This window comes from Crotalus tigris, unplaced genomic scaffold (genome assembly GCF_016545835.1).
Source record: "Crotalus tigris isolate CLP2741 ecotype Arizona unplaced genomic scaffold, ASM1654583v1 scf7180000024309.744930, whole genome shotgun sequence".
NCBI classification, from domain to species: Eukaryota; Metazoa; Chordata; class Lepidosauria; order Squamata; family Viperidae; genus Crotalus; species Crotalus tigris.
Window position 1 is genome coordinate 68,092 of NW_024100481.1, and position 15,726 is coordinate 83,817.

At 53.0% G+C, this 15,726-nt stretch overlaps 1 protein-coding gene across 6 annotated transcripts; it reads right to left on the bottom strand.

Annotated features, from left to right (window-relative positions):
• Positions 1 to 1,088: 1,088 nt before the first annotated feature.
• On the bottom strand, positions 1,089 to 14,623 carry TFR2 (transferrin receptor 2). 6 transcript variants are annotated; one of them, XM_039324857.1, is made up of 19 exons: positions 14,526 to 14,623; positions 12,740 to 12,797; positions 12,410 to 12,632; positions 11,914 to 12,106; positions 10,656 to 10,796; positions 10,452 to 10,563; positions 9,925 to 10,047; positions 9,535 to 9,651; positions 8,415 to 8,554; positions 8,123 to 8,295; positions 7,903 to 8,022; positions 7,196 to 7,278; positions 6,825 to 6,888; positions 6,533 to 6,600; positions 6,352 to 6,428; positions 5,460 to 5,547; positions 3,878 to 4,105; positions 3,108 to 3,248; positions 1,089 to 1,919 (listed from the first exon to the last, which is right to left on the bottom strand). In XM_039324857.1, exons 2-19 carry the CDS (start codon positions 12,770 to 12,772, stop codon positions 1,677 to 1,679), a joined length of 2,367 nt encoding a protein of 788 aa, XP_039180791.1. In that variant the 5' UTR covers positions 12,773 to 12,797; positions 14,526 to 14,623; the 3' UTR covers positions 1,089 to 1,676. The 6 variants fall into 6 exon arrangements, with proteins under 6 accessions (XP_039180791.1, XP_039180795.1, XP_039180797.1 ...); XM_039324859.1 differs by lacking the exon at positions 14,526 to 14,623 and adding an exon at positions 3,348 to 3,409 and having other exon boundaries at positions 1,781 to 1,919; positions 12,740 to 12,963; XM_039324861.1 differs by lacking the exons at positions 12,410 to 12,632; positions 12,740 to 12,797; positions 14,526 to 14,623 and adding an exon at positions 11,442 to 11,466 and having other exon boundaries at positions 11,914 to 12,040.
• Positions 14,624 to 15,726: the final 1,103 nt, after the last annotated feature.

The window sequence follows — 15,726 nt, forward strand, 5'->3', positions numbered from 1 at the left end:
TTGGCACAGTTCAGTTTTATTACATTTAACGAAATTCGATTCTGTTCAATCTTAATTAAACGTTCGACTCTACTTGATAAATTTTCGTTTGGTTAAATGTAATAAAATGTAATAAAATCGGTTCTGTTGTTTTAAATGAAATTTGCAGGGCCATAGGGCCCTCCCTGGGGTTTGACCCCTGCGGGCTATCGTGGTTCTCCTCTCAGACAAAATCAACAAAAGGTGGTTTGGATTGTGGCCAAGTGGCTTTAATCAAAGGCTACGGGGATCCTGGTTTGCTCTAGGGAATTAAGGAGAATCTCAGACCTGCCTCAGAGCCAGTTTGGTGCCAGGCTCACAACCGAGAACTTATGAATTCTAGATCTGCTGTAGGCACGAAAACTGATTAGGTGACTTTGTGCCAGCCACTTTTTCTCCGCACCAGGAAGGAGGCAATGGCAAACCAATTTGGAAAAAAAAACTTGCCAAGAAAACAGGGGGGGTGCCCTGATGTGACAACGTCCTCTTCCCCCCTCCAAGGATCCAGTGCCCCAATTGGGGGATGGGGTACCTAAATTAGAGTAGACCCCGAGCTCCGTGCAGGCATTTACAAGCCGTCCTCGACGTGACGACCGCAATTGAGCCGAAAATATCTGTTGCTAAGTCGTGAAGTGAGTTTTGCTCCATTTTACGACCTCCAGTTATTAAGTTAGCACCGTCGTTAAGTGAACCTGGCTTCCCCATGGTTTGTCCGACGGTCGCAAAAGGGGATCGCGTGACACACACTCACGCACACCTGGGACGCTGCGACCGTCGTAAACGTGAGCCACCTTGCCAAGCGTCTGAATTTTGATCCCCTGACCATCGGGATGCTGCGATGGTTGTTAAATGTGAAACACGGTTATAAGTCCCTTTTTTTGAAGTGTCAGTAAATGAACAGTTGTAAAGCTTCAACCTTTAGAAGGGAAGGTTTTTTTAGCTTCAGACGCTTTAATGCTGATTTGTCCAAGTCAGCCACGATTTGATTGACACCTGTCCTGGGAGAGGGATTATTTGTGGCGAACACAGCTGCGGCTATCCATCCACCAGGCCTTCGTGAGCATCCCAAAAACAGTCAATCAGCCTTTTTTATTCCATCGTGCAATAAACATTTGCAGCCGTTGACCGAGGAACGAAGGAGGAAGGAAGGAGGGAAAGGAATGAAAGAAGGAAGGAAGGAAAGGAGGCAGGATTCCCGTCTTATTACATAGCAATAAATCAGTTCCATTTATAGCAGGCCTTGCTGCTGATAAATCCGGTGGGGAGGGGTGGTGCAAAGGAGGGGGGGCTGCCATTCCATGGGGGGGCGTGCAATTAACCCAGGGGGGGGCGACGGCCTTGCTAGTCTATTGCATAGCAATATTCCGATAATTCATAGTGAACCCTGTCACTGATAAATTAAGAATCAGAAGGAAAAAAGGAAGGAAGGAAAAGAGAAAAACTTGGGGGGAGGATGTGAAACGAAACCCCTGTGTGTGTGTGTGTGTGTGTGCACACGTGTGCTTGCGAAAAAGCGCAACACCCTTTGCCAAACGGATCTGCTTTGCAAGCACTTTTGGGGGTAACCAGAGTTGGGAGCATCTGAGGGACTCTATAAATGCCGGTGCTAACGCTAGGGGCCTTGGGGCCTTGGCCGAGGCCCTGATTTGTGTCCCGGCTCAGAAATTATTGTCGATATTCCACACGTCCCCGCTGAGGGCGTTGGCGGCCCCCTGCAGCGTCCAGGTGACGAGGGCGAGTTGCCGGCGGAAGAGAACTTCGTCGAACTTCTCCGGGGCGTCCCACAGGAGGCTGACGTGCTCCAGGAGGGCCCTCAGGGTGTGGGGCCCCCGGCCGTGGATGATGTGCCGGAAGGGGGTCTCGGTCACCGCCACGTATTGAGAGAGGAAGTAGAATTCCACCTGGAGGAGGGGAAGCAAAGGGAGGCGTCCTTTGGCCTGGTGGGGGGAGCGGTGGACCCCAAAGGGCCACTGCCAGGCTGAGGGAGTGGGGGTCCTTTCATCCGGACACCCCCAGGGCTGATGATCCATGATCTTCCAGAATCAGGATATGGGTCTGGGGGCTCCTTTTCTGTCTAACGCAGTGGTTCTCAACCTTTTTAATGCCGCGACCCCCAACCGGTCGTAAGTCGAGGACTACTCAACTGGTGCAGCACCGTTTGCAGAATGGGACTTTTGGCGGGCTCAGCAGGGCAGAGACAGCCTGGACAATTCCTATTGGCTTTTGAAAGCCAATAGAATTAGACTCTATTCAAGAGAGTCTATTCGATTGGCTTTCAAAAGCCAATAGAATAAAAGGGAGTAGCACAGCTAAGGAAAAGGGGGGGGGGAATGGCGGACTGTGTTGTTTGGCAACCCCCGTGAAATTCGACCCCAAATGGGGTCCCGACCCACAGGTTGAGAACCACTGGTCTAACATTATTAGGGGTTAATGAAAGCAGCTGCTGCCGCTTATGAAGGCAGCCACCTCTGAAACTCAGTCCCACTCATGAAGGCAGCCACCTCTGAAACTCAATCCCGCTTATGAAGGCAGCCACCTCTGAAACTCAGTCCCGCGTATGAAGGCAGCCACCTCTGAAACTCAGACCCGCTTATGAAGGCAGCTACCTCTGAAATTCAGTCCCGCTTATGAAGGCAGTCACCTCTGAAACTCAGTTCTGCATATGAAGGCGGCCACCTCTGAAACTCAGTCCCACTCATGAAGGCAGCCACCTCTGAAACTCAGTCCCGCTTATAAAGGCAACCACCTCTGAAACTCAGACCCGCTTATGAAGGCAACCACCTCTGAAACTCAGACCCGCTTATAAAGGCAGCCACCTCTGAAACTCAGACCCGCTTATGAAGGCAGCCACCTCTGAAATTCAGTCCCGCTTATGAAGGCAGCCACCTCTGAAACTCAGTCTTTCCTGAATTTGCAGCTTTAAGATGGGCGGACTGTAACTCCCAGAATTCTGGGAGTTGCAATCCACCCATCTTAAAGCTGTAAAGTTGGAAAATAGTTGGAAACACCTGAAATTATACCCTCCCACAGCCATTTGCAGGTGGCAGACCAGCAGCCCCCCCCCAGCCCTCCAAGACCTCTGGCCTCACCCGCATTATGCGGACGTTGAACATGCGCAGAAGCCTCTCGTTTTGCTCCTCCGAGGTGTAGATGTCCCTGCGCAGCTTCTCGGCGGCCCGCGCATAATCGCCCCGTGCCGAATACATCCACTGCAGGGTGAGGCCCCGACTCTGGGTGAGGAAAAAAGCAGAGGTAGGGGGCTGAAGCCAGAATAGGTTGCAGAAAGGTGGGGGGAGCCCCCTCCCAGGAGAGAGACCCAGCAGCATTACCTGGCAGGTGGCGCTAACAGATGAGCAGGTGTGTTTCTCACCTGTGCGCCCCCTGCTGGAAGCTGTAAGAAACGCAATCAGGCAAAGTAGCTGGGTTTTCCTTTGAAGGACGGAGGCTAAAAAATCAAATTATTTGAAAAGGTGGCACTAGGTGAGTTCTAGTCCCGCCTTAGGCATGAAAGCCAGCTGGGTGACTTTGGGCCAATCACCAGGAGACGGTGAGTTCCAGTTCTGCTTCAGGGATGGGCAGGCTGCATTTGATTGTAAGTCGAGGATTGTCTGTATCAGATATGTTTAGTGCAGTGTTTCTCAACCTTGACAATTTTAAGGCATGTGGACTTCAACTCCCAGAATTCCACAGCCAGCAATGCCTTTAAGTCCACATGCCTTAAAATTGTCAAGGTTGAGAAACACTGGTTTAGCGCCTTGCGTTATTTATAAAAATAATAAAAGATGGAGCCTAATAAATAAACGCGAGGGCAGCGTGCCTCTTTTGCGGAGAGGGAGGGAGGGAGGGGCAGGGCTCCCACCTTCAGGAGCGTGTTGTACTGGTTGAAGTGGGCAATCTCCTGCAGGAGGACGTCCCCATAGCACCAGTAGTCCAGGGGCAGCAGGTGGTCGTGGCTCAGCTTGATCAACAGGTGGCCCACCACCTCGGCCACCGTCTTGGCCACGGCAGGGAGGCGGCCCTGGAGAGCCCGGTTGAGGTGGTCGTAGGTGTCCAGCATGGTGTTGAGGAAGGGGTACGGGCGTGAGTCCTGTGGGGGGACAGGGCGAAAGCAGCAAGGCTGGGGGGCCGCAGCCCCTAAGGGAGACAGGGCTGGGGATCCAAGTCCACTTGGCGGTGCCGCCTTCAGAATGGGGGGGAGGATGCTGACCACTGCTCTGGGCAGGAGACCCAACCCTGCCCATTGACAGCTCATCCTCAACTTACAACAGTTAATTTAGTATAATAATAATAATAATAATAATAATAATAGAGATGGTATAGGACAGGTCATCCTGCTTGAGCAGGGGGCTGGACTAGAAGACCTCCAAGGTCCCTTCCAGCTTCTATTCTATTTTATTCTATTCTATTCTAGTCTAGTCTAGTCTAGTCTAGTCTATTCTTGATTCCTATATTCTATTCTATTCTATTCTATTCTATTCTGTATTTCTATTCTATTCCTATTCTATTCTATTATTATTTCCTATTCTATTCTATTCTATTCTATTCTATTCTATTCTATTCTATTCTATTCTATTCTATTCTATTCTATTCTGTATTTCTATTCTATTCCTATTCTATTCTATTCTATTATTATTTCCTATTCTATTCTATTCTATTCTATTCTATTCTATTCTATTCTATTCTATTCTGTATTTCTATTCTATTCCTATTCTATTCTATTATTATTTCTTATTGTTTTCTCTTCTCTTCTCTTCTATTACTATTCTGTATTTTATTATTCTGTTCTGTTCTGTTTGGTTCAGTTCGGTTCGGTTCGGTTCAGTTCTTCCATTCCATTCCATTCCATTCCTAATAATAATAATAATAATGATAATGATAATAATAATAATAATAAAGTTGGAAGGGACCTTGGAGGTCATCTAGTCCAACCCCCTCCTCAGGCAGGAAACCCTATACCATTTCGGACAAATGGCTGTCCAGTCTCTTCTTGAAAACTTCCGGTGTTGGAAGTAGTGACGGTTGTAAGTCACAACGGCACTGAAAAAAAAGGGCCGTTGCAGTATCCCCACGGTCACGTGACGTATGTTCGGGTGCTTGTCAGCTGACTCATATTCACGACGGTCGCAACGTCCCAGGTGGGGAGTCACACAATCCCTTTTGGCGACCTTCTGACCAGGCAAAATCCACGGGGGAAGCCAGATTCGCTTCACCAACTTAATAGCTGTGGTGATTCATTTAACGACCCTGGCAGGAACGGCCGTCAAATTTGGCCAAACTCACTTAAAACGACCGTCCCGGTTAGCAGCAGACATTTTGGGCGTAGCTGTGGCCATAAGTTGAGGACTCCCTGTGTTTCAGTCTTGCAAGGGTGGAGAGGGGTCCTCGGGGCCCACCCCCCACACCCCCACACTCCATTTTGGGCAAGGGGCCGGCGGTCTCACCTCCTCTGCGAAGGAAAACTCCACGGCTGGGACCCCCCCGAAGGAGGTGAAGGCGAAGGCGCTGCTGTCCATAGGGAGGGGCCGGAGGCTGCAAGGGGAGAGAAGCCCACCAAGGTCAGTGGGAGGCAGGGGAAATGGGTTTTTTTTTTCCAGAAATGGCATTTCAAGAGATTTTGAGATTTTGAGCCCCTAAAAACTAGTTTTTCTCAACCGTGAACAAGTAAAGATATTATTATTATTATTATTATTATTATTATTATTATTATTATTAATAGTAATAATAATAATAGTAAAGTTGGAAGGGACCTTGGAGGTCATCTAGTCCAACCCCCTGCTCAGGCAGGAAATCCTACACCATTTCAGACAAATGGCTGTCCAGTCTCTTCTTAAAAGCTTCCAGTGTTGGAGCATTTACTGCTTCTGGAGGCAGGTTGTTCCACTGGTTAATTGTTCTCACGGTCAGGAAGTTTCTCCTTAGTTCTAGGTTGCTTCTCTCCTTGATGAATTTCCACCTGTTGCTTCTTGTCCTGTCTTCAGGCGCTTTGGAAAATAGCTTGACTCCCTTTTCTTTGGGGCAGCCCCTGAGATACTGGAAGGCTGCTATCGTGTCCCCCCCTCCTCTTCGTTAAAATGGACATACCCTATTCTAGCAGCTGTTCCTTATATTTTTTAGCCTCCAGTTCCCTAATTATCTTTGTTGCTGTTCTCTGCACTCTTTCTAGATTCTCAACTTCCACCCAAAGTTTTTAGGGCTAAGAAACGCTGATTAAGCTACTGATTTTTTCCCCCTTTGATTATTGTCCAACTTTTAGCCTTATGGCTAATTCTGGAGCTCAGCCCTGATGGGAGGGGGAGCAAGGGGGTCTAAAGTTGGGGTGTCAATCCTTCTTACCCCTCATTTTCCCAGCGCTGGCCCTGCTCGGTCATCTTCTCAAAGATGCTTTGGCCGCTGCGATTGGGGCTGTCCACCTGCGGGGGAGAGGCTGTGGGTGGAGAGCTGCCCTCCCCTCCCACAAAGACCCTTCCCCTTCTTTCCTCCCCCCCCCCCGCCTATCCCCTCGGGGCTTCCCCACCTGTTTAATGACGCTCTCGATGAGGCTGATCAGGGCAGGGCTGCTCTTGGCCAGCAATTTGTCATCTCCTGCGGAGAGACCCAGGGCCAAGGTTCTAGTCCTCGTCGCCCAATCTTCCTGCTTCTTTTTTTTTCAGTTCTCCCACCCGCGTCGTTCTGGTTTTTTCATAACGGCGCTTGGGGTCTTCACCCTCTGAGCGGACTCGGATGCCTGCGGGGTGGGTCTTCCTTTCCGCAGACCCCCCCCCTTGGGTAGCAGGGGGTGGGCTGCCCGCCTCCCCCACCCCACTCACCCAGGACCGCATTGTCCAGACTGATGTACGCAGCGGCCTTCAGATGCAGCATTGTGAGGTAGCCCTGCAGAGACCAGACGAGTTTTTTAAAAAGGGGTGGGTAGAAATGGGGGGGGCTTCGCTGTCCAGAGACCCTCTGTGGGGCAGCCGAGAGGCGCAGCCCCCTTGCCCCCATTCCTGAGGCCCCCTGATCAAGGGGTCCGTTTCGTGGGCTGCTGAGAGACAGACATGGACGTGGCGAGGGTTTGGGGGGGACACATCAGATTGGGGGGTTCCCAGCGCACCCCTCTTTGACAAATCCAGAGGGAGGGGGAGATGCCACCATTTCCTCCACACACACACACACAAGCACACAAGCACGCCCCACTTGCCTCCAGCCACTCGGTGGACCCCACGCTGCCGAAGTCGCCGGCATCCCAGCTCACAAACAGCAGACTCCTCCGTAGCTGGAACCCTGCGGTGTAGGACAGGGGATCTGCGTCACTCCTGGCCGGCTTCTTTCAAACTCGCCACAGCCCCCACCCCGGAGCTCCAAAGGGCCCCCCAAGGGCTGCTGTGGCGCAGGAGGGGGCCGTGAGGCCCACCCCTTTCAAAGCAGCCCCCTCATGTTTTACAGGCAAGTCCTCAACTTACAACAATTCGTTTAGTGACCCTTTGAATAACTTCAAAGGGACTTTTTTCACCCTTACGACCGCTGCAGCGTCCTCGCCATCACGCTCTCAAAATTCAAATGCTTGGGCAATGGACTCCTACTTACGACCGTGATCCCCTTTCGGTACCTTGGGACCAGCAAAGTCGAGGAGGGGGCCAGATTCACTTAACGACCGTGGGACTCGCTTAACAACTGCCGTGATTCACTTGCCACCACTGTGGCAAGAAAGATCGTAAAATGGAGCCAAACTCACAAGCGTCTCACTTAGCGACAGAAATTTTGGGCTCGGCCGTAAGTTGAGGACTCCCTGCATTTCAGGGAATGTTTGCACTGGGGTCCTAGGAAGGGACACACACACACACACACACACACACACACACACACACAGAGAGACACACACGCCACACGCTGCCACCCTTGGCTCACCGTTCTGCACCATGGCAACGAAAGTCCGGGCCAGTTCCAGCAAAATGGCCGTGCCCACCCCAGACCGTGCAGCTCCGGGCCCCAGGGAATCCCGCTGGGCCCCCACGATCAGGTAGTGATCTAGCAGATCCAAAGGATGCAAAGCAGAGGATCACAAGACATTCCCCGACCCGTCTCCCTTTGCAGCGACCCCGTCTCTCCTCCTCACCACCCCTGGTACCGGGTTCAAATTTGCCCTCAATGCAGCCGAAAACGTTGTTAATCATGACCGACTGCCGGACGTTGTGCACCCCGAGCTGCAGGCGGAAGTCGGGGTCCCCGGGGCCGAGCAGGTAGGGGACCTCCGGAAGGCTGCCCCTCCACGCCTGGGGGGCCGGGGGGCCGCTCAGCTGCCTGGAGGGGAATCAGAAACGAACGTGTGAATGCCACGTCGGAAGGCGGGCACGGCCCCAGCTGGGTCCATCCATCTCCCCACTCAACACAACCTTCCCCCCCACCCCCCAGCTACACACCGGAGCAGGAGGGCGGCCACGGCGGCACTGATGGGGTGAGCCAGGATTGAGGGCAGCCCCGAGGATTTTATGGGGGGAAACTGGGTGTGGTTGAAGGACGGGAAGCCGGGGCTATAAGGATCTCCAGCCCCCATATGAACCTGCAAGGGGGCAGGGAGAAAAAAAGGGCACCCTGAGGTAGGAAAGCCATCCGGAATCTCCGTGGGTCAAGGCAGTCTACCTGGGTAGGAGCAAGCTGCTGCATCAGGGGCTCTCTGCTGCCACCGCCTGCTCAGTGGCCCCCAATGCATCAGGACGGCCCCGGCAGGTAGGAGAATGCAAACTGAATAATAATAATAATAATAATAATAATAATAGCATTGACAAATTTGCTATTAGTCAATTGCAAAAGGCAGCCTTACTAGGAACTGCTTCCATCCTGCGACGATACCTGTAATACCATCAAACATCCACATCTGCCTATCCCAGGTCCTGGGTAAGGACTCGATAGGTAGACAAAATGCCAAATCCAGTCTGAACATCTGGCTGACTGTGCGATGATCCATAATAATAATAATAATAATAATAATAATAATAATAATAATAATAATAATAATAATAAGGGACCGTGGAGGTCATCCCCTGCTCAGGCAGGAAACCCTATCCCATTTTAAACAAAGGGCCATCCAGTCTCTTCTTAAAAACTTTCAGTGTTGGAGCATTCACCGCTTCTGGTGGCCAGTAGTTCCACTGGTTAATTATTCTAACTGACAGGAAGTTTCTTCTTAGTTCTAGGTTGCTTCTCTCTGTGATTAGTTTAATAATAATAATAATAATAATAATAATAATAATAATAATAATAATAAAGTTGGAAGGGACCTTGGAGGTTATCTAGTCCAACTCCCTGCTCAGGGAGGAAACCCTAGACCATTTCGGACAAATGGCTGTCCAGTCTCTTCTTAAAAACTTCCAGCATTGGAGCATTCACCACTTCTGGAGGCAGGTAGTTCCACTGATTAATTGTTCTCACTGTCAGGAAGTTTCTCCTTAGTTCTAGGTTGCGTCTCTCCTTGCTTAGTTTCCATCTGTTGCTTCTTGTCCTGCTGCTTCTGAACCCCCCCCCCCAAAAAAAACTACTCACGTGTCCATAAATGCTGATGTTAGGGAAAAGGCCCAGTTTACGGGGGTCTTGAGGGATATCCTGGGGGTCTGGGTAAATGAGGATCCCCTTCGCCTGGTTAGCCTCTGCGTTTGCCACCTGGGGGGGGGGAGGAAGTGCTCGGAACGACCTTTCACCTTTCATGACCCCCCCCCAATCCTCAAAGCCCCGCTAGCCTGTTCCCAACCAGACCCCCCTCTGTCTCCCCTTTCCATAGGGACGCTGCTTTGGACATTCCCCCCCCTCCCCATTGCAAAGAGGTCAGGGGTCCTCCCCCCCCCCGTCTGCACAGCTGCACCTGCGGGGTCCAGAAACCCCACCTGTCCCCCGTCACCTGGCAGAGATGCCAGATGTCGGGGTGTCCCGGCTCACCTTCTCGGCATAGCTGATTTTCCCAACGCGGGCGATGACCAGGTGCCCCCGCGGACTCAGCCCCAGCTGCTCCAGCAGCGCAAAGTCCTCCCTGCGCCCGTAGTTGGCAAAGACGAGGCCGCCCTGAGGATGGGGAGTGGGGAAAGAGGCTCAGAGGGGGAGGGGGGACCCTTCGGATGGGGAGGGCAGGAGAAGTCCCCACCCCAGGGAAGAGATGGGGCAACTCCCCCCCCCAGTCCCCTCCTGCGCCCTTCTGGACTAAGGGTTTTCTTGCCATCTCTCCTGAAGAGCTTCCAGCCCTTGGTGAAGTCTACCTTAACCCCTCTTTTGTATTTTTTTCACTCCGGGGTGGGCAGCTACAGGTAAGTCCTTGACTTTACAACAATTCGTTTAAGGACCGTTCAAAGTTACAAGGGCGCTGGGAAAAAAAACGGACTGGGGACTGTTTTTCAGACTTAACGACCGTGGCAAAAAAGGTTATAAAATGGGGCAAAATTCACTTAACCGGAGCAGAGCCCGGGAATTACCACGACCGTGCCAGAGGCGCTGTAGGGGCAGTAAACATCTGGATCTTCCAGCTGCAGCTCCTCCGTCACAGCCCCGCTGGCATCCACCCGCTGGAGGAAGGTGGGCTGCCTCCTGGAAAAAGAGGGTGACGGGGGGGGTTAAAAAGCCCAGCAGCCCCTGCTCCCCCTGCCCTCCCAAATAGCCCCAGTATCAGCCGTACTGACCGGTCGGGGCGCTGCAACCCCACGTAGTGGCTATCGGTCCAGCTGTGGTCCAGGCCAAAGGAGGTGAAGGCCTCCAGGACGTGGCTGGAGAGGGCGTCCAGGGCAGGGGAGCCAGGAGGGTGGGGACCCTCACTCATTTTTCTGCCAGGGAGCAGAGATATGATGATGGTTTAATCTTCCATTCGACTCACAATCTGATGCATTATATTATTATTATTATTATTATTATTATTATTATTATTATTATTATTCATTAAACGTGAACCTCAGTCAACTGAGCATTCAAATTGACTGGCGTTGATGGTTGACGGTTGCTGCCAGCATCCTAGGTATTATTATTATTATTATTACTATTATTATTATATCCTAGGTATTATTATTATTATTATTATTATTATTATTATTCATTAGATGTGCACTTCAGTCAACTGAGCATTCAGATTGACTGGCATTGATGATTGACTGGTTGCTGCCAGCATCCTAGGTATTATTATTATTATTATTATTATTATTATTATTATTATTATTATTATTCATTAGACATGAACCTCAGTCAACTGAACATTCAAATTGACTGGTGCTGATGGTTGACACGGGTTGCTGCCAGCATCCTAGGTATTATTATTATTAATATATAAATAATTTATATATGTATACATATATTTATATATTACACACACACACACACACATATATACACATATATATAAATGTAATTTATATATATAAATTTATATATAAATGTATAAATATAAATATATGTAATTAAATTCGTGTATTGCCTACCTGGCCACGGGGCTACTCTAGAGGACTCACAGCCATAAAAAGGAAGTTTAAACAAAGCGAAAGTAAAATAACAGAATAACACAAACAAGAAAAAAGAAAAGAAAGCAACTAAAAAAAAATACATCCATATGATTAGTAAAAAAAAAAAAAACCCTTCTGAGGGGTCCTCTCCTTTACCCGTCAGAGCTTTGAATGTGACACCTCACCCTCAAACACACACACACACACACATACACACACACACACACACACACACACACACACTTTTCCAGCAGGGAATTCCTGTTGCAGAGATGAGACAAATTTGGGGGGGGGCTTAAAAGTGATGATGCTAAGAGGGCCCCCCTCTCGCTGACTGAGGAGAGAAAGTCCCCCCAGGGTGCCCCCCCCTCAGATGCCTGATGGACCCCACTGTGGCCCCCCCAGCCCGTCCTCGTCCCTCGGGGCCCCTCCCGTGGAGGGGGGTCCTCACCGGATGGTCCCCTCGATCTTCTCCTCGTTGAGATACTTCTGGAACATCTCCCTAAGGTCGCTCCAATACAGGGGGGGTGGCCCCCGGGGGTCCTGGGCCGGGCGGTAGGGGCCGTCCTCGATCATGGGCAGGAAGTCTGCACAGGCCGTGCAGGAGCCCCCCCTCCGGGAAGAGACGTACCCCAGGAGGAACCCTGCAGGGGGCAGAGGACGTTAAGGGGTGGGGGGCAAAGGGCCTCCAGATTTAAGTCTGGGGGGGTCTGATGCCAACCGTGCCAGCCGTCATCTCCACTGGGGACTGGAGAAGACCCCCCCCAAGATGGCGGTCCCCAGGAAAAACAGTCCTTTAGGACCCCCACCCAGTATGGAGGACTCAAGACCACCTCATTGGTCTAATCCTGCTGGAAGTGACTTTGAGGAAGGGGGCAAATTTCTCCAAGCCGGGGGGGGGGGAACAAGCAGGCTGGCGGGGGGGGGAACTGGACCTCCTTTCTCACCTACGATCAGCAGTAGAAGGCCCACCAAAGCCAGGTACACCCCCGTCTTCCACCGTTTTGGCCCGGGAACGTGGGACCCCTCCTTCTGGCTGCCGGACGCTGGGCCGTTGGGACCCTCAGCTTCGTCCATCTTGATCTGAAGCCCCCCGGAGTCACGGTCCCCATCGTCCTCGGCCGTGTTGCGGTAGATGGTGTAGGACCTCTGGCCAGCTTTCTGCCGGATCTGGGATGGGGAAGAGCAGCCCTGTCTACCTTGCAGGGATGTTGTTCCAGGAATAAAAGGCAGTGGGTGGGGGGATCTTTAAGCGGATCGGGGTGTCCCAGCCTTACCACTCGCTGCAGGCGGGCTGTCCAAAAGTCCATCGTCCCCGATGGGTCCCCAGCAGCGCTGTCGAAAGAGGCAGGCAGAAATTCTTGAGGGCTCCACCAGCATCAGGCGGTTATCAGGGCACACCCTGCCTCCCCTCGGCCCTGCGGGAGACGTGCCTGGTGTAGCCCCCTTATCAGCATCGGGCACAGGGGGGGGTTAATCGGCTCGTGCAGGCGGGTGTCCTCCCGGTCATGCGGTTGGGCCCTGTGTAGCAGGCAGGCATGTGTGTGTGTGTGTGGGGGGGGTTATTTCCCAAAAATCTCTCTTAGCTGGTTTCTAAAGGAGGGGTGTTCCAGCCTTGGCCCCTTTAAGACTTGTGGACTTCAACTCCCAGAATTCCCCAGCCAGCTTTGCTGGCTGGGGAATTCTGGGAATTGAAGTCCACAAGTCTTAAAGGGGCCAAGGCTGGACACCCCTGGTCTAAAGCCTCCTTCAAACCTCCACGGAGTTCCTTCTTGCCCGCCCCTTCTTTCCAAGGTTTTCCCCACCTCCCGGTCCAGCCCAGGGCTTTGTGATCTCCTGGTGGCGCCCCGACCACCAGGGCCAGAATTACCTCCCTTGGCATCCAAGCGGGCAGACCACCAACCTGGGCTTTTTCTTCCTAAAAGTTCACACCGGTTTGCTCAACCAATGGTTAACTGGGGTGGACTGGCTGGCTTTCAGCCCCCTGCCCTACGTGGGGCTGAGGGGGGGGGTCTTCTTCCTCCCCAGGAAGTGAAGTTACACACCCTCGACCGGGTTTGTGTGGCAAAAGGGGTTTTTTGTATTGAAATTGGTCTCTTGGGTGGGAAGGAGGGAGCTGCCCCAGGTGAACATCTGCCTGGCTGACCGTTTGTTAAAGGCCCCTTGGCCAATGGAGGGAGGGGGGGCGAAGAGTGATTCTCCCACCCGGATCCAGCTTCAAGCTGTTTGCCACGTGCACAAAAATTGTTTACTTTGTCTTGCGACACCAGATTGCTAATGCTGGTTTACCTGGATGGGGAGGGGGGGGAACCCAGGGGTCACTCAGACGGCCCCATTTTTCTGCTCTTCTGGAGAACCCAGCCCCCTGCCCGCAAGCCTCTTCCCGGGGGGGGGGACTGGATCCCCCACCCTTGCACAGACCCAGAAATGGCCTGGAGGGGGCCGCCGGCAGGAGAAATTGGGGGGGAGGGGGGTAGCTGAATTCGAATTCGGCTCTAAAGCCAAAGCGAAGCGAATAAGTGACGAGTTGAGGGTTTCCGCCTCTCGGCTGCGTTCGCACGACCCTGAAACCCCCGAATGACTCTCCCGTTGGGGTTGGCTCTCCTGCCAGGCACAGAAAGCCCTCCCCAGATTGACCCCCCAACCCAACCCCTGGGCTCCCCGGGGTTAAAAGGGTTGTGGGAACAGGGCCTGGGTCCCGTTAGAGGGTCTTGGGGGGGAGGGAAATGATGGACCCCCCCAACCGCCGGGGATTCACCAAGTAGGAGAGGGAAGGGATGGGGGTGGGGGGGAAGGAGATTCTTCTTACATGCACACACACACACACACACACACACACACACACACATTGTGAGTGTCTTCATGTTGTGCAAAATTCAGCCCAAGAAGGGGATAAAGATTTGGAGGGGAGATAGTCACACGCCACCCCCACCCCAAAATTGGCTTTTTGGTGGTGCCAATCACAGCCCCCGTTTTTCCTCCCGAGACCCCCCAATCTTGAGGGACCCAGGGACCCAGGGCCAGCTGATAACCCCTCTCCCTGCAAAGAGACCCCCAACTCACCCCTGGCTCTCGGGAGGCCCCTGTCCAGCCAGCCCTGGACTGACCCAGCGGAGTTGGGCGGACGGCCCTTCACCTGCTCCGGCAGCTGCTCCTCCCTCTGGGGTGGCTGTCCGCGCTTGCCCCCTCCCAGAGAGGTGCTGACTCTCCAGATGTGCGTGGGAGGGGGGGGTCAAGCTCTGCCTTTTGCTGGCGGTGGGGGCCTTAATCAAGTCCCCATTGCCAAGCCCAGAGCTCTGCATAACGTGGAGGGGGGGGGTTGTCTGGCACGCACACCTTCGACCCTAAGGGGGGGCAGAGCGGTGCCCAGACCCCCCCTCCCAATACGCACACACCCCTTTTGCCAGCTTCTCTTGCTGCCCCCCCCCCAGATGTGCTGGGGTCCCTGGCAATCCTGAGCATCAGCGTCCTGGGGGGTTTGCTGCTTTGGGGAGATCAGGGTGCCAGGCCATTCAACTGTGGTTGGGGGGGGGTCTGTGGATGGGAGACCCCCGGCTGCCCTAGAGCAGTGTTTCTCAACCTTGACCATTTTAAGGCGTGTGGACTTCAACTCCCAGAATTCCACAGCCAGCAATGCTGGCTGTGGAATTCTGGGAGTTGAAGTCCACACGCCTTAAAATGGTCAAGGCTGGGAAACACTGCCCTAGAGGCTTTGCTGCTTTGGCGGGCCTCGTCCGCTGCCAGCTGAGCAGAGAGGAATTCTGGGAGTTGAAGTCCACACCTCTGGCGGAAGTCCCAGGCAAGAAGCGCTGGTTGATTTGGGCCTCCAGCTCTTGACCCAGGCCGGTTTCTGGCGGGTTCGGCTCAGGTGGCATTTTGCCCCATTTGCCCCCTCCCCTGCCCCTCCCCCACCATAAAAAGGGAAGAGGCGCCCATTTTCTTGACCCAGCAACTGATCCTCGGGAGACCAGCTGAGTTCCTCTCTAGCAAGGGGGCATTATGGCTGCCGTGGTGAAGTGGAAGTCCCACAGGTAGAGCACTCCACAGGCCTCCAGGGCCGGGTTGGGGTGCAGGCTGAAAAGCTGCCTCAGCAGAGGACGGGGACTGGGGAAGGCTCCGTGGGGCAGGCAGGCAGGCCTGGGTGATTCGGTGCCCTGCCCGGGGAAGCTCCAGACCCCACCAGTCCCTCCTTCCTTCCCTCCCTCTGCCGGGGAGCCCAGCTGGCCTCCTGCCTGCTGATCCCAGCTTCTGTTTGGCTTGGCAG